Source organism: Sceloporus occidentalis, unplaced genomic scaffold (assembly GCF_023333645.1).
Source record: "Sceloporus occidentalis isolate IW3139 unplaced genomic scaffold, rSceOcc1.0.p SCAF_2, whole genome shotgun sequence".
Classification (NCBI taxonomy): domain Eukaryota; kingdom Metazoa; phylum Chordata; class Lepidosauria; order Squamata; family Phrynosomatidae; genus Sceloporus; species Sceloporus occidentalis.
Window position 1 is genome coordinate 273,483,144 of NW_028316982.1, and position 17,898 is coordinate 273,501,041.

The 17,898-nt window shown below is 46.9% G+C and overlaps 1 protein-coding gene across 4 annotated transcripts in view; it reads right to left on the minus strand.

Moving 5' to 3' along the window:
* Positions 1-17,898, minus strand: part of STIM1 (stromal interaction molecule 1) — a 136,789-nt gene that overhangs the window by 14,031 nt on the left and 104,860 nt on the right. For all 4 annotated transcript variants that reach the window (XM_089513174.1, XM_089513172.1, XM_089513175.1 and 1 more), the window contains exon 7: positions 6,177-6,354. In XM_089513174.1, coding sequence (XP_089369300.1) covers positions 6,177-6,354 — 178 coding nt within the window. The remainder of the gene's footprint in view (positions 1-6,176; positions 6,355-17,898) is intronic.

Sequence of the window (17,898 nt, forward strand, 5' to 3'; positions counted from 1 at the left end):
TTATGAGTCTTTGCTGAAAAGGAATGGCTGGAGGAAGGCAGGAAGATGAGGAGGACAAAATATCAATTCTGGACACTCAGAGGAAACATGTAGGAAGTACATAAGCATGGAAGGCAGAGGAGACAGAGGGATGATTAGAGCAGATCAGAGGGGAAAGAGAGGCAAAGGGCTTGGAATAAATCCTTCAGAGACAGAGGTAAGGTTGTTTCATAGGTTTCTATAGTCCATACTCATTTCATGTCAGTTTAATCTGCTCTACTCCAAGCAGGTTAGGAACCCCTACAAAAACCAAGTGCAGCTAAAATACTTCAGAATTTATTTTTAAGGTTCCTTTAGACCTGACTCTAAAGGAGAAAGCCAACACGGTGTAGAGGTCTGAGTGTTGAATTCTAACTCTTCAGACCAGGGTTCGACTCCTGGCTCAGCCATGAAACCCACTGGGTGACCTTGGGGAAGTCATACTCTCTCAGAGGATGGTCATGGCAACCCACCTCTAAAGAAACTTGACAAGAAAACCTCATGATAGCTCAGTCTTAAGGTTGCCATAAATCAGAAATGAGTTGAAGGCACCCAACAACAACAAGAAGACATGGCTCTAAATTTGCAAGGCCTGAGAAAGGTGGTTCATTACAGATCTTTTGAAGATGTCTTATTTGTAAGGTGCAAAACACTGACGCTGACTTGGTGGCATGTTTAAAATAAAGCATATCTTTGAAGGGCAGCCACCATCACTAATCACTCTTTCTGGGCAGAATCCCCAGAAATCAAAGTAGCAACATCCCCATGCTGAGCAAATACCAGGGCCTGGTTTACCATGTTTTTTTAAGGGTAAGCATTTCATGATGGTGGGAGAGGCTCCTTCCACCTCTCTCTATGGAAACCCTGTTCAGAAGACAGCAGGTAGAGGAGGGAGCCATAGCTGATTGTGGAGACACTGAGAATGGTGAGAAATGCTCAGGCCAGCAGAGCGTTTTCAGTCATTTCTCTCAAGGCTGCAAAGTGTTGGACCGTGTTTATCTCACTCTTGCTCTCCAAAATCTTGCCATGCACACTGCTGTGTCCTTTTTGCAAGAAGAAAATGGAGAGAGAGAGTGAGAGAGAGAGATTGATTTAGCTGAACAAAGCAAGGTGGATCTGCTCTCCAGAGATAATACTACGACTCGGGCTCCAATGTCTATCCAGAGGCTAACTCTCAACTCTGCAAGTTGGTTTTGCCATTATCTCGGAATATGCGTTTTCCTCCATTTATTTTATATCCATTTATATTATATTTATGTACTGAGAGAGAGAGAAATGCCTCTTTAATGGAAGCACTGCTGGCCCCAAATCAAGAGCTCTGCCAAGAGAGGAAATTAATGAAGCCTTTTCCAAGGAGGGATGCAAGCAATGATCCATGAGCCTACTGGTGTGTGTGTGCGTGTGTGCGTGTGTGTGTGTGTAAAGGTTCTGCATCACTGCCCACCTTCCCAAGCAGAGAGAAAGAGAGAGAGAGAGAAAGAGAAAGAGTTGGAGAGGGGGAATTTGGAGATTTCTATCCAGCTACTGTCCTTCAGCATCTCTCTCTCTCCAGGTCTTGGGGATCCAGAACTCAGCTCACCCTTACTTATCAGTTTTGCTCTTAGAAAAAGAGAATACGTTGCTTCCTAAAGTAAACATTTTCTAAAATTTAAATCTTTTCTCAAGGCAGCTGACTCTCACAGTTCTTCCTCTGGATTAACAAATCTGAAGAAGGAGACGGCATCTCTCACATTTCTATTCCTCCACCTTCCACTCCCAAGATCTTGAAAATAAGTATATATGGCCAAGGGCATGGATGGGCCGATGTGAGAAAGAGAATGATAAAAATGTAGAAATTTCCCCAATGCCTGTCTGCTCAAAATTCTATTTCTGTTTTTGTTTTTTGAGATCTCTTCATTCCACAGCCTTTGGGCAAGGAAACACCAGCATCTCCCCAGTCAGTGAAAACCTGGTGCCCCATTCCCTGTGAGAAATAAACACTTTGTAAGAAGCTGGTCAAAGTTTGTTTGTACAAATGTGCTGGAATTCTTCTCCCTCTTTCCTAACACCCCCAAAAATGGACGGGCAGGAGATTTGGGACAGACAGGAGCTTGCTCCCCTTCTCAACCTGCATACAGTGTTTGCTCCTGGGACTCAGAGCCACAGGTTATGGTGATGACCACTGTCAGAGAATACATTAAAAGAGGATTAGACATATGCATGGAAGGCAGTCTGGCTATGGCCCTCAGAAACACCCATAGCCAGGGGCAGTATATCTCTGAATATTAACTGATGGAACAGGAGAAATGGATGACAGGGGAAGGGTTCTGGACTTCATGTCTTGCTTGGGTCTACTTGGAAATATCCATCTTGCTACTGCAGGAAGTAAGATGTTGCAGCAGGTTTTCTGCTGCTCCAGAGACTATAATGCATACCAACGAATTCAAATTACAAGAAAAGAGGTTCCACCTAAACATTAGGAAGAAATGTTTAACTGTCAGGGCTGTTGGACAGTGGAACAAATTGCTTGGAGAGTGATGGGCTCTCCTCCTCTGGAAGCCTTTAAACAGGGATTGGATGGAAACCTTTCAGGACTGCATTAGTTGTGTCTCCCTACAAGGCAGAATAGAGTTGAACTGGATGGCCTTTGGTGTCCCTTCCAATTCCACAATTCTAGGTGGCCCACCTAGGAGGGCTCCCTTATGGCCCATGGATTCTGAGCATTGGAGGCCGGAGCAAATCCTGTTGTCCTGGGCTAGCACTCTACTTTGCCCACAGATGGTTGCATGCTGCTGGTCAGTATGAACACAGCAGGGCCAAATGGACCCACTTCAAGAGTCAAGCTCTGCACAGGAGGCCTCTTCCTACATTCCTAAAATGGAGATGCAGCTGGAACTCCTGAGCCTTTTCACGCATGGGCTTTTCTCTCTGGTGTGGAGTCAGAAGAAAGCTGTGGGTGTGAAGTGTGGGTGTGTCTGTGTGTTCCTGGTGTTTGGTTAACAAAAAACAATTCACAGCCTGGACCAGGACGTCCTGTAAGAGAGAAGGAGCTTTCTTGTCACTTGGTGCAACCGCTACAGGTCGGGATCCGTCTTGGGGCGCTGGCTGTCTCTTCTCTGAATATATTGTATGTTCTGTAGCCCTGCCAGACCATTTCCTTTTCAGGCTATGTTTTAGTTTTAGGGCAAGTTTAGCCAGTTTGTTATGAGAATAATAAAAAAAAAGCAACGTGGCCGGCAAGGAGGCATAAACAGCCGTGAGTAGGAATGAGACCTCCTACTTACTGGTGAGGGAGGGACAACTGGCAAGAAACTGTCCCAGAGAACAGACCAGCAAGGAAAAGACCCCCCCCCCCAGCCCTGCTTTTTAAAGAATCATAGAATCAAAGAGTTGAAAGAGACCCCAAGGGCCATCCAGGCCAACCCCTGGCATGCAGGAACTCACAATCAAAGCATCCCCAATAGATAATAATAATAAAATATTTATTTGTATCCCGCCTCTCCCTTTCGAAGATCGAGGCAGGTAACAGCAATGGCCATCCAGCCTCTGTTTAAAGACCTCCAAGGAGGGAGACTGCACTATATTCCAAGGCAGCATGTTCCACTGTTGAATAGTTCTTACTGTCAAGAAGTTCCTCCTAATGTTTAGGTGAAAACTCATTTCCTGTAGCTTGCATCCATTACTCCAGGTTCTATTCTCTGGAGCAGCAGAAAACAAGCTTGCTTTATCCTCAATATAACATCCCTTCAAATATTTAAACAGGGCTATCATATCACCCTCTTAACCTTCTCTTCTCCAGGATACACATCCCCTGCTTCCTAAGTCGTTCCTCATAGGACATGGTCTCCAGACCCTTCACCATTTTAGTCGCCCTCTTTTGGACACGCTCAGGTTTCTCAACATCCTTCTTGAATGATGGTACCCAGAACTGGAGACTGTAATTCATTTTCAGGGGATCTAGTCTGCAAACCCCTCAATTTATGGAGGGATCCCCTTCCCTGTGAAACTATCAGCTACTGGCAGCCAGTCTGCTGGGATGTTTCCAGGAAACAAAGAAACCACTGTAGTCAGTGGGCACAAATATGGTGCTGGTCCCTAGCAGCCTGGAAAAAAATAACTGTCGGTTCCCCACATCAGACAGCTTAAGCAGCACTGGTCCTTCTTGTCAGCTGTAAAGTTGCAAGAGTGCAGGCAAAGTGAGCAAGCTGCCATGCCTGGGTCTAGCATCCCAGGAATAAGAGCTAAAGCCAGGGCCTTCCAGGATCAGAAGCAGCAGGCTCTTCTTTGCCCTTGGCAGAAAAAAAATGGGAGACATCTCAAGATGCTCTATGGGGAAAATTGCACAGGGCTTTTTATCATCAAATCATTCATCCATAGCATCTTGAGTTGTGTCTCCAGGGTTTGTTTGTTGGCTAATTTAATTGGGTTTTTGCCTCTTTCATGTCTGGCTTTGCTCTATATAACCCCAGGGATCCATCTTCTAGTGGCCTTGTCATGGGTGGGAGGTGCACCCCAACTCGGGGGCCTGGGGGGAATCTGTTGTTTAGGGGCCCAATTCTATCTCCAGCTGTGGGGGGAGGCTGGAACTTATCAGCTAAAAGGCTGAGGTGCTTTCCTCTGCAATAGACCACCAGCTGCATCCATTTACCACTAATTAAACATATCTTACAGCCACAAAGTGTACCAGTTTGTGGTACCAAGTGATTTCTTGGCAAGGGCTGGAACTGCCTTTGAGCCTCTATGCATCAAGCAGAGAGATTTTGCTACTCAATCAGCTGTGCAGAACAGAGTCAGGAATGTTAAAAATGTGTGCTCTCTGGCACACAACTTGCTCATGATCAAATAAACACATCTCTCGTGGGAAATGCAAGAGGCAGGGAGCAGCACAGTCCAGCTTGTGGCTTGAGCAACCTTTCAACTGTTGGTGCTCAGCATCAACACAAGGCATCTGCTGGACAGACAGAGTGACTTGTTTTTATGATGTGCACACACACACAAACCCAAGAGTCCCTCAGTTCTCATCCAAGTTCTTTGCAACATGTGGTTTGTTCCCCACTCCTATCAATGCCCTAGGCATTTCTTCTGCTAGGAAGACCAAAACAATGTCCTTATTCCCAGCTGTCAAGGAATATCTCTCATGTGCCAAATTTCAGAGATAACCCCGTGCTCTCTCTGCAGCCGAAGGCGCCACCAATTCTGCAGGCTGCAATAGTTTGCCCGGGTGGGTGGGGGGAGACGCTTCCATGATGGAACTGGGACCACCTTTGCAATGCATGTTTCCCAGACTACCTCAGAACCAACACTGCAAATCCCATGGCTGGGGTGCCGATTAAAATACTATTGAATTCTCTATAGAATTTAAACAATTTAAAACATATTTAAAAGCAAAGGAGAACAGTATACTGAGAAAAAGTTCTTTCCTTTTTTGGTAAAATGGTTGGTTTCTAAAGACCTGTTGGCTTACAAAGGTCTTTGTCTGCCAATAAAAGAACAGGAAGGAGGCCGCTGGCCTGGCCTCCCCAGGGAGGGAGTGACAGACCCTGGGAGCAGCCACCAAGAAGGTGTTCCTGGATGCTTAAAGGATGGCTGTGCTGAATTGGTATGGACTTTGGCCAGTCCAGAAAAGGAGCCAGGTGCCCAACCTCTGTGCTGAAGGAGCAAAGGGTCAAGATGCCAACACAGAGTGGGCAGTGGCCTCTGGGTGATTTTCATGGCCTGTGAACCTGGCCTCCTCTGACTCCCCTGGACCACCCTTCTTCTGGGGCAAACTGCCTCTTCTGGAAACCTCCAGGAGCACCAGTTCCCTTTTTAGTAAGCCACAGAGTCCCCTTGCACCATTTGACAACAAAACCAGAAGTGGACTCTCAGCCACTTTGGGATTTTAGCCTTTTTAGCAGTTTCTGCTGCTCTCAGATGGTCTTGGGACAGAAAATAGGCCCCTAGACTCAATGAAGTCACTTGCTATGGCCTAAAGGCAGGGCCAAAGGCAGAGCAGGGACATCATGGCTATTCTGGTCCAAGACTTCTTGCAAGAGAGCTGAAGTGGAATGCAGAAGCAGAGCAAGAGATTTCCCACCAGCAGACAGGGGCCAACCCAGAAAAGAAAGGGGCCAAGCGCCAGCCCCCCAACCCACAACTGGCTGTGGAGCCCCACCCTCTGCGGGGCAGGTGAGACTCACCTCTCCTGGAGGTCGTGGAGGCTTTGTTCAGCTCTGTGGAGGCCCTCCAGGTCCTTCATCATCTTCTTCATGTGCTCTTTGGAGTAGCGGTTCTGGATGTAAGCAAACCAGCAGCCACCCACGCCGATCACAATGGACACCACCAGCATGAAGTCTTTCAAGTGGTTGTGGCGTGTCACTGGGGAGACAAAAGCCCAAGAGCAGCACGGTCAAACCAGGAAAGAAACCACACCGACGTCTCAACCTTTCCTTTACTCTTTTCTGTTTAATACAGAGACTGCATTCCAGACAAAGAGAGCTTAGAAGAAAGGGACAAGAAGGCCTCTGGGTAGCGATCAATGATAAATTGACATGCAGATTGACAGTAAAAAAGGGATTATGGAGAAAAAAGTGACTTTGATGGAATTTGGAAATAATTCATTGAGAAAGTATTGAGAAAAGAAGATTGAGACTGCCATGGTCGCCTTAGTCGATGATCTCCGTCTGGGCATGGACAGGGGTAGCGTGTCCCTGTTGGTGCTCTTGGACATCTCCGCGGCCTTCGATACCATCGACCATGGTATCCTTCTGGATCGCCTGGGAGAGTTGGGTATCGGGGGCACTGCTTTGCAGTGGTTCCATTCCTACCTCTCGGGTAGATTCCAGATGGTGGAGCTGGGGGACTGTCGCTCCGATAAGAGGGCCCTCACATCTGGGGTCCCTCAGGGAGCGATTTTGTCCCCTATGCTATTTAACATTTACATGAAGCCGCTGGGAGAGATCATCCGGAGACATGGGGCGCGGTGTTATCAGTATGCTGATGACACCCAAATAGTCTTCTCTGTGTCTCCGACTGATGCAGTGACTAGGGATGGCATCTCTCCGCTCAATTCCTGTCTGGAGTCGGTAATGGGCTGGATGAGGGAAAACAGACTCAGCCTGAATCCAGAGAAAACGGAAGTGCTTGTGATAGGTTCTCCTGGTCTTGGGAAAGAGGTCTGTCCACCTGTCCTGAACGGGGTCACGCTCCCCGTAAAGGACTCAGTTCGCAGTTTGGGGGTGCTCCTTGACTCGTCGCTTCACCTGACTCCTCAGGTGGATGCGACAGTTAGGAGCACCTGTTATCAGCTTCGGCTGATACGCCAGCTGCGTCCCTACCTTGACCGGGGGGACCTTGAAACAGTGGTGCATGCACTGGTAACCTCTCGACTTGATTTCTGCAATGCGCTCTACATGGGGCAACCCTTGTACCAAGCTTGGAAGCTGCAGTTGGTTCAAAATATGGCTGCTAGGCTGGTCACTGGTAGCTCCAGGGCCAGCCACATAACACCGATACTGAAAGATCTTCACTGGCTGCCAATTCGCTTCCGGGCCCAATACAAGGTGTTGGTTGTGACCTATAAAGCCCTAAATGGCTTGGGCCCAGAGTACTTGGAGGACCGCGTCTCCCCATACAATCCGCCCCGCACACTCAGGTCAGGGGGGAAAAATCTCTTGAGCGTCCCTAAGACTAAATATGTATCAACAGTGCAAAGGGCATTCTCTGTGGCAGCCCCGCAATCTTGGAATGCTCTCCCTGAGGAGCTCCACTTAGCCCCCTCCCTGGAGTCGTTCAAGAAGAACCTGAAGACTCATTTATTCCGTCAAGCTTTCCCTCACATGTCCTGACTGTATTTCCCCTATGTACTGTGTGTTGTATTGTATGGATTTTTAGATTGATTAGAACTTTTGATTGATTCTATGTGGATTTTAATGATGTATAGTTATGCTGGTTTTAATTGGGGTGTTTTTATTGTGAAGTTTGTTTTTTAACTTGTATTGTACTGCATTTGTATTGCTTGTAAACCGCCGTGATCGTGGGAACGGCGGTATAGAAATAAAATTTCAATCAATCAATCAATCAAGATGGAAAACTACCTCTGCAGGAGGAATTGAGATTTTGGATGGAATATAAGGGTGAAAATGGCTCCGGGAAAGGGGAACACTGAGGTGGGATATAAAATATACTTAGCCAAGTTGTAATAGCCAAGTTTAATATATATATTAAAAAAAAGAAATCAGTAGGATTCAAAGGGGTTCTCCATGTTACCTCAACATAAAGATTTCTTGGAGATCATTACACAACTCTCCCCTTGGTGAGAGAAAGAGAGGGCAAGCGGCTCAGCCCCTGAGAACATTAAGGGCTTCCAAAGAGCTTGGAGCAATCAAACCACGGCTGGATTTGGAGATTAGAATGGCAGGGTTCCAAAGAGCCGTGAAAGGACGACAAAGAAGGAAAGATCAGCTAGAAAAGGGATTATCCTCCAGATCTGAAAGATGTGCTTTCAGTTAACCCTTATTAAGAGTTAGAAGAGAAAGCGTCTCTCCATCCATTCACTCTCTTGCTCTTGTGGTCAGTTGAGACCATTGAGTTAGAGGCAAAAGCCTGCTCTCTGGGTCAGATGGCACCGCTGGAGCACCAGCCAGAGCATACCAGTCACAGAACATGGACAATCCTGGAGGACCTGTTTGACAGTGGACCACACTTCCTCAAAGCATAGTAGAGTCTCCTTCCTTGGAGGTTTCTAAACAGAGGCTGGATGGCTATTTGCCGGGGATGCTTTGACTGAGAGTTCCTGCATGGCAGAATAATGGAGTTGGACTGGACGGCCCTCTAGGATCCTATAATTCTATGACCACTGAACAAGAGCCAACTTTAACTGTACAGTCGCCCCTCTTCATCCACAGATTCTTTATCCATGGAGTCAAGCATCCACAGCTTGAAATATATAGATATACAGTCTGCCCTTGCTATATGCGGGGGATTCATTCTGGACCCCCCCCCCGCTTAAGGCAAATTTCATGTATGCTGGAGTCCCGCCTAAGCTTAAAGCCGTATAAGGCGAGGACGTGTATGACGAGGGCAGACTGTATATATTTCAAAAAGCAAAGCTTTGATTTTGCCATTTTATATAAGGGACATTATTTCACTATCCATTGTATTTAACCCATCCAGGCTCTGTTATTATATGTACAATGTATTGTATATTGGAATGATTTTTAGATGCAAGCCGCTATAATAATAATAATAATAATAATAATAATAATAATAATGATGATGATGATGTTTATTTATAGCCCGCTTTTCCAAAGAGATCAAAGCGGGTTACAACAAGAGTACTAAACAATGTACAATTTACAACAGTATCTACATTATATAATCCCATAACAAATACATCAAATTTCTAAAAACGAGATAAAAATTACAAACATGAAAAACCACAACAACAGCTAGCTCAAAAGTGCAAGTGTAACGGGGAGAGAGCAGATATCACAACGCCTAGGGGAAGGCCTGTTGGAAGAGGTAGGTCTTCAGCTTCTTCCTAAACAGGTCAAGGGAGGTAACCAAGCAGAGCTCGCCGGAAAGAGAGTCCCAAAGCTTTAACTAAAAGTTGCACTGAAGGACCTAGAGATTCCTAGAAAGAAGTAGCTCCTCCAGCACAGTTCTATGGTCAATATCTAGCAGATGTTGACCACAGAGTTGCACTGGAGGGAGGACCCAGAGAGTCCTAGAGAGATATTCTCTCAGGTAAAATCACAGTGTTTTTGTTATTTGTGGTTTTTCCACATTCATGGGGGTCCTGTGCCCCTAACCACAGTGAATGTGGAGGGATGAGTGTAGATGATGATAATGATGGTACTTGTGAGGGCTTTTTAGGCACTTAATCCTAACCAACCATTTTCTGAGTTGTGCTATTGATGGCTTTCTCCCCACTCTCTAAATGGCCCCCCAATAGTATCCCCACCAACCCCGAAATGGATGCCCAAATACTGCACCACTGAAGAGAGTATCCTCAGCACTGAGCATGGGACAAGTCCCCCAAGAGGATTCAGAAACCCCCAGGCAGAAACTCACATGAAGCAGCTTTGCTGGAGCCACGGACCTTCTTCAATTTAGGCAAAATGTAGAAGGTGCAATGATCTCAATATGTCAAACTCAGGCTGAAATTAATCCTGAAACATGGTGGTTTCTCAGAGCTGGCAGCAAAAGTGATGGGCACCTTTCCCCTGATGCTGATGCTGCTGCAGCTGCATTTCTCATGGAAGTTTCCATTCCATGCCTTTGTGAAACGGGCTCCATTCCCCAGGGATTGCAAATGCACTGAAATACCTCCTGGCTCCTGAGAAAAGGACAGAGAGGAAGAAGAGGAATCCCTTCTCTGGCTACATCTGGTTCTCCCAGGGACTCAGTGGCGTCACTAGTGGGGTGCAGACAGGGCAAGGCGACACCCAAATGCTCCTCAAACACCTGCATTTTGGCAGAAATGGGGCTGTGGCATTTGCCTGTATCTCTTGAAAAGGCTGAAGAGATGGGGTGAGTGGGTAAGGCTCTGGGGAAGGACAAAGGAAAGGAAGGCCCCAGGGTTTTTTTAAAAGCAAAGTACAAGCAACAGGAATGAGAGATGGGAAGCGGTTCTTGTTGAGTGCCTTAATTTCAGAAGGGCTTCACTCCTCCTTGGGAACTCTTCTGCAAGCAAGCACTTGCTGGGGGCAGCAAGAACTAAGGCAAAATACTTACTTTAAAAATATATTTATATCCCACCCTTTATCCAGGGCAGCAACAACAGAAGCAGCCAAAAAAAAAAAAAAAAAAAGGGGGGGTGTTTGGAAGCAAAAAGTGCCAGGTCCAGTGTTTGGTGCCTCTGGATGATGGCCCTCCTGGCAGCCTAAGAGAGACAATCAGCCTCCATTCCCACCATTAGCCTCTGTCTGGAGATTAGAACGGGAACCTACAAGGTTAAAAACGTAAAACAAAGCAGGTGTAACAGCAGGCAAGGAGACAGAAAAGAGGCTGAAAGGGGCTTAGTGTATTCAGGGTAACTCTGAAAAGGCAAGAATCCTCCAAGGACCCTTGCTGGACCCAACCCAGTTAGGAGGTAAGCCTCAATGACTTCTCATTGAGCGTCCCAATCCCACGCCCATTACGGTTGCAATGGACTTAGAGAATTGAACGGTCAGAATCTCTCCTTGTACAATCTCAGAGAAGGAAAAGGGAAGGGATGGGATGCATCGCTGTGGTGTTTGACAGCAGGGGACTTGTGGGGTCTCTCTGCCATCCTCATTCAGAAGCCTCCAGCCCTTCTGCTGCTTCACTGAGGTCACTGTGTGGCACAGGCAGAAGTGAAGAAGGGGCACCAGACCAGAGACTTCCCGACAACACAGAATAGAGTGGCACTACTACTCCTCTATAGGGTTTCATCTCTATGAGATGTCTCATCTACAGGGTCACCATCAGTTGAGATCAACTCGAGGGTGGATAACAACACACTACTCTATTCTTTTTAAAGCAGAAGATCCCAAGCATTTTGGTCTAGGACAAAGGCTTTCATTTGAGCATTCCCCCCCCCCGCCAGATTTGCTCTTGGTGGCTGCTGCCCACAAAATGCTCAGTGATGATGGGCTCTGCTGAAAAGGCTGCAGTGTGTGCCAGCAGACGATTTGGAGTGCCAACTCTTCTTATGTCTCAGTAGCCCAATGTCTGCCGTCAGACATCTCTTCCACTACCATCGCCGTTCCTGCTAACTGAAAAAACAAAATGTCTCCCCTTACCCCACTTCTCTCTCTCTCTTAGATACACACTCTGCATGATGGATTCTACAAATGAGGTAATTTCCTATATAAAAGCCTTGAGTAATGCAGAGAAGGACTTCTGGTGCCTCCTCCTCTTCAGGTTAATGCCAGGAAAATAATGGATATATTTTCCGTTGGGTTCTTGAGCTTTTGGCACCTGACTGAGCCCCTGTCAAATGAGGAACAGAGACCACGCAACACCAAACTGCCTATTTGTTGTCATCTTTCTCTTGACAGTCGAACTCCAACTAGTACAGAATCAGGTTGAACAGTTGCAAAACAAGGGTCATTTTCAGTGGTGCAGTGAATGAGGAGAGCCATAGGTGGGGTTGGTGGGGATATTCAGTATGCATAGTAAGGAGCGAGGTAATAACCAGGCCCAGCTATCAACGTATTGTGGCCTGGGACAAAAGTGGAAAAGAGAATCAGCCACAAACATTACAGTAGGAGAAAAACCCCACCTTTTCCTTCTGGTGCATAAACCTCCAACTCAGTGATTCTATGAGTATTCTTCTGTGACAATTACAGTGGGCCCTTGGTATCTACTAGGGCCGTGATGGCGAACCTATGGCACGCGACGCCATTTCGTCAGGCACAGGGCGAGGGAGAAGGCTGAACGGGCGCGTGCCCGTTCCACCTCCTCCCTGCCATTTTCGGGCCTCCTGCTGTCTTTCTGAGACAGCAGGAAGCCAGAAAATGGCGCCTGGGAGGAGACAGAGGCATGTGCGCGTCTGTCTCCTCCTCCCAGCCCTCTTTCCTCCCGGCTTCCCTTCACTCCGCTTGAAAGGGCTCCATTTCTCAGGGAGCGAAGGCCGAGGATAAGAGGGCTGGGACGCGTGCCCAGGCTCCTTCTCCTCCCTTTCCCTTTGCTTCCCGCGAAAGGGCTCCATGGAGCCCTTTAGCACGGAGGGAAGGGCTGAAGAACAAAGGCCTGAAGAAGCCCCGAGGATGGGAGCAGGAGCCACCGGCTTCCTCCTCTTCCCGCCCGCGGGGCTTCTCCAGGCCAGAGGTGTCCTCAGGGGAGCGCCGCCCTCCACGGCCCTTTTGCCGGCCTCTGACGGCCCCAGAAGGGACCCTCAGGGTCTGAAAAGGGGGCAGAGGCCCGCCCCCTGGAGGGTGGAATCCTCGCCCCCGGCACCCAGCCCTCATCTTGGGGGTAGAAGTCCCGCCCCCAGCACGCGAACTGAAAAAGGTTTGCCATCACTGTACTAGGGTTTGGTTCCAGGACCCACCATAGATATGAAAATCCATGCATGCTCAAGTCTAATTATATACAATCGCTGAGGCGCAGTACAGACCGCTGAAAAATGGCAGCCTGCCGGCACTTGTTTTTCCTCCGGAGGGAAGCCATAGTCACCAAATCACGTGGCTTCCCTCTGGCGGAAAAAGTACCCACAAAAAGCAGGCTCTTTTAAAGCTACAGGGGCGGCGTAACAAGTGCGCCATTGGTACACTTGTTACGTAAGCGCCGCACGGCAACATGTGAACGCAGCGCTTACATAACAATGGCAGCACCTATGTATACAGGGTGCCGCCATTATTACACCGCTGCTACGTACTAGGGTTTCGGGATGTGCGGTTGCTCCGCCCCCACGCAACCCTAGTACATTGCCAGGCCAGCACAAAGTGCTGGTCTGGACCACACTATAGTTAGCGAAATGGTTTCCCTTGTATAAAATGGCAAAAATCAAGGTTTGCTTGATGTGTGTGTGTGTGTGTGGGGGGATTTTGGAATATTTGCAAGCCATGAATGGTTGAATTCATGCATACAGAATCTGTGGCTACGGAAGGCCTACTGTAAAGAGTATTTGCAGTTCGGAAAACACACAGCAAAAGCACACAGAAGACTCAATTGTGACTGCTAGCAAGTGCTTATCAGCCAGTTGTTGACCCTTCAGACATTGTTGATAAGACCAGGCTTTGCTGTGGCATGAGAAAGGACTACTGACCAGAACTTTCAATCAAAAAGCAAGGCGGTTGGCCTGGCAGATGTGGGAAACTGACTGGCATCTTTAGAAGATTTGCTTATGGGAAGATGCTCAACAGAAATGCTTGAACCCAAGCGACATTTGTCATGTTTCATTCCACCTGTTTTGGGAGGTTTGTGGTGCAATGCACAATGGCAGTTTGTCAATGAAGGTAATCCAGACCTAAAAGGAGAGGTGCACAAATGGAGCCCTACTTTAATCTCTGTCCACTTTGAAGGTGGACCTTTGAGAATCACTGAAGATAGAGAGAGTGACCTCAACCAATTCCATTTTTATGTAATTTGGGGTTGGGGGGGATAGTGAGACTGACTGTAAGCCAGCATTCTCCTTGTTTCATCCTTGCACAAAAACAGCACATTCACTAAAAGAGAGTTCAGCGCCTAAGTCCACACAAGAAAGATTCAAGAGCCACCCTCAAAACTCTGAAAGGCTGGCACAGTGTAAAAGATGAAGCAAACCTGTTTTCTGCTGCTCCAGAGACAGGAACATGAATCAGTGGTTTCAAATTGCATCAGAACAGATTCCACCTAAATGTTAGAAAGAACCTCCTGCTTAATAAAAGCTCTTTGACAGAGGAACAGGTTGAATGGGCTCTTATGACTCTGGGCATTCTCCACTCCATGAAAACAAGCTTCTACTTTCACAGAATCTGTCAATGTCAAACTGGACGGATGTCTGGATGATAAAAGACAGGCAAGGGAAGAATGCACCCCTGCGCAGAAAGAAAACTTGCCAGTCCAGCCTTTGCTTTTAAGGAGGAATTCAAGCAGGCAAAGAGGGAAGCGGCCATCTGAGCGCAAGGCAACCAGGCCAGATGTCCGTGACCTAACTGGAAAGGGAAAAGCACCCAGCATGACCCAGATAAGGAACAGATTCTCTGCCATGGCACTTGGACCATGTCAGAAATTCAAGTGCAGAAAGGCCAGTGGGGTGGAAAGTCTTACAATCAAGATGCGATGGAAGCCCCACAGGTCCAAATGAATCAGGAGACACCTTGCTCAATTGTTTATCTCTCAGAAGAAGCACACAAGTCACCAGCCCACAGAACTCTGCCTCAAACCAGCAGAATGGCAATTCACTATGTGGTCTTATTAAAAGAGAGGCCACTTTATGCTACTCATTTATTTTAGCATAAGCTTTCATGGCTTTCAGTCCACTTCCTGAGATGCAATGCTGTCACCAAGCCACTTTATTCCACTGATGGAATGCTATGACAATTGTACACTCGTCCCTCCACATTGGCTGGGGTGAGGGGCACAGGACCCCCATGAATGTGAGAAAACCACAAATGTTTTTACCTGAGAGAATACATCCCTAGGAATCTCTAGGTCCTCCAGGGCAACTCTGTTTTCAACATCTGCCAGACATTGACCACAGGATTGCACTGGAGGAGCTACAAGTGCCTAGTGGTGTATTATCTCTAGCAGTCTCTAAGTCCTTTAGTGTGACTTTTGCTTAAAGGTGACCACAGAGTTATGCTGGAGGACCTAGTTATCCCTAGAGAGAACATATTAATCAAATCCGTGAATAATCAAATCTGCAAAAGTCAAAGCTGCAAATGTGGAAGGACGCGGGTACTCCACTGCAGGCATACAATCTTTGTATTCCATCAGTGCACCTTAAGAAAGTAGAATGAAATCCAGGAAAGTTCCTGCTAAAAGATAAAAAAAACCCAGTTAATTTTACAGGTGCTGTACTAGATTTTTTCCTGCTATTTTAATTTTTATCCTGAAATAGACTAATACAGGTAATTCTTTGCAAACTATGATGGACAGTAGCTCAAAAAATGTAGCTCATGCCCATTGAAAGTGCTGGTTATGACCTATAAAGTCATTTACGGTTCAGATCCAGGTTATTTGAAGAACGACATCCTCCCATATGAACTTGTCCATGTCTTCTAGGAAGGGCCTTCTCTCTCCATCACACCTCACAGGTAGAGCTAGTGGGAATACACAAGACAGGGACATCTGGGTAGCTGCTCCCTGTCTCTGGATCTCCCTTTCAGAGAGGTTCCACCTTACTAAACATTACGAAGATCTTCCTGAGGGCAAGGGCTGTTCAACGGTGGAAAGTACTGCCTAGGTGTTTGGTAGAGTCTCCTTCTTTGGAATGTGAAATTGAAGGCTTTCATGGCCGGCATCCATAGTTTTTTGTGGGGGTTTTGGGCCAGAAACTCTTCTAGAACGTGGCCACATAGCCCGAAGGAAGAAACTCTTCTAGAACGTGGCCACATAGCCCGAAGGAAGAAACTCTTCTAGAATGTGGCCACATAGCCCGAAGGAAGAAACTCTTCTAGAACGTGGCCACATCGCCCGAAGGAAGAAACTCTTCTAGAACGTGGCCACATAGCCCGAAGGAAGAAACTCTTCTAGAACGTGGCCACATAGCCCGAAGGAAGAAACTCTTCTAGAACGTGGCCACATAGCCCGAAAAACCCACAAAAAACTACCCTTCTTTGGAAGTTTTCAAGCAGAGACTGGATATCCCTCTGTCACAGGAAAGGCTTTGAAGGTGTCTTCTTGCATGGCAGAATGGGGTTGAATGGATGGTCCTTGGGGTTCTCTTACATCTCTAGGATTCTATTCCTTGAGAAGCTAAACTGGCAGCCTTGTTGTTATTCTGCAGGCAGACTTGCTTGGTTCAGCGGGACTTGACTGCTCCTAGGGAAAGACCCTTGCACAATGTGCTGTTGCTTCTTCTTCTTCTTCTTCTTTTTATTGGGTATGTTTTCATTGCTTTTAATTCTATTAATAGTTTGCTTACATTTTAACTTTCATATTCTGTGAACTTTTAGCTGCATCTCTTTTCATTTCTGTAAGCTGCCTTGACTCCCTCGGGGAAAAAGGTGGAGCATTAAACAACCACCCTCCCAATGCAGATGAATGACTGGCCATGGTAGTTAGCCACTGGGGTTTACCTACTGAGCAATAATTACTTGCATTCTTTGGGAGAAAATGTTCTTGGTGCAATTCATTTATTACTGTTCTGAATACCAGCAGAAATACCAAACGTCTCATTCTGGAGAGGAATGCAGGCGTGCCTGGAATTACCGGCAGCAGAAGGTGCGGCAACCTCATTCCGTTCTGACAGCGAACAACGAGGATCCCCCCCCCCCGGGGCGTATCAGGATTCGTAATGGCTGCTCTCAGAATATTCGGCCTCACCCAGGGGTTGCACCAAAGCGCTCGGAAGGCTTGCAAAGAGCCAGCCACAGAGAGCAGCGGCTGGCTTTATTTCACTACTGACCGCAGCCCAGGAAAGGAAGATTAGTCATCTTGGAGGGTGGTTTGGATCTCTTCTGTAAGGGCTGATGACTTGTGCTGTGTCTTTTCTTCTCCTGTATGGTTTGTAACATCTTTTTCCCGAGGAAGAAGCAAGTGAAGCTCCGAAAGCTTACATGATGCGTTTTGTGCATTTTGTTGTTGCATGCCTTCAATTATCTCAAATTGCACCAATCTTGGTTGAATGGTCAGTTGCTTAAGACCTGCCTGTCTAAAGTTCCTAAAATTCAGTAAATTGTTTTGTCTGGGCCAGTTAACAGTATTTTAGTATTTTCATTTGGAGAAGAAGGGAATAGTTATTTTAAAAGTATTTAAAAAGAAACGGCACCACTCCAGAGCATTTCATAGAATCATAGAATCGTAGAGTTGGAAGAGACCACTAGGGCCATCCAGTCCAACCCCATTCTGCCATGCAGGAAATCCAATTCAAAGCATCCCTGACAGATGGCCATCCAGCCTCTGTTTAAAGACCTCCAAGGAAGGAGACTCTATCACCCTCCGAGGAAGGAGTGCATTCCACTGTCGAACAGCCCTTACTGTCAGGAAGTTCCTCCTAATGTTCAGGTGGAATCTCTTTTCCTGTAGCTTGCATCCTTTGTTCCGGGTCCTGTTCTCTGGAGCAACAGAAAACAAGCTTGCTCCCTCCTCAATATGACATCCTTTCAAATATTTAAACAGGGCTATCATATCACCTCTTAACCTTCTTTTCTCCAGGCTAAACATCCCCAGCTCCCTAAGTCGTTCCTCATAGGGCATGGTCTCCAGACCCTTCACCATTTTTGTCGCCCTCCTTTGGACACGCTCCAGTTTCTCAATGTCCTTTTTGAATTGTGGCGCCCAGAACTGGACACAATATTCTAGGTG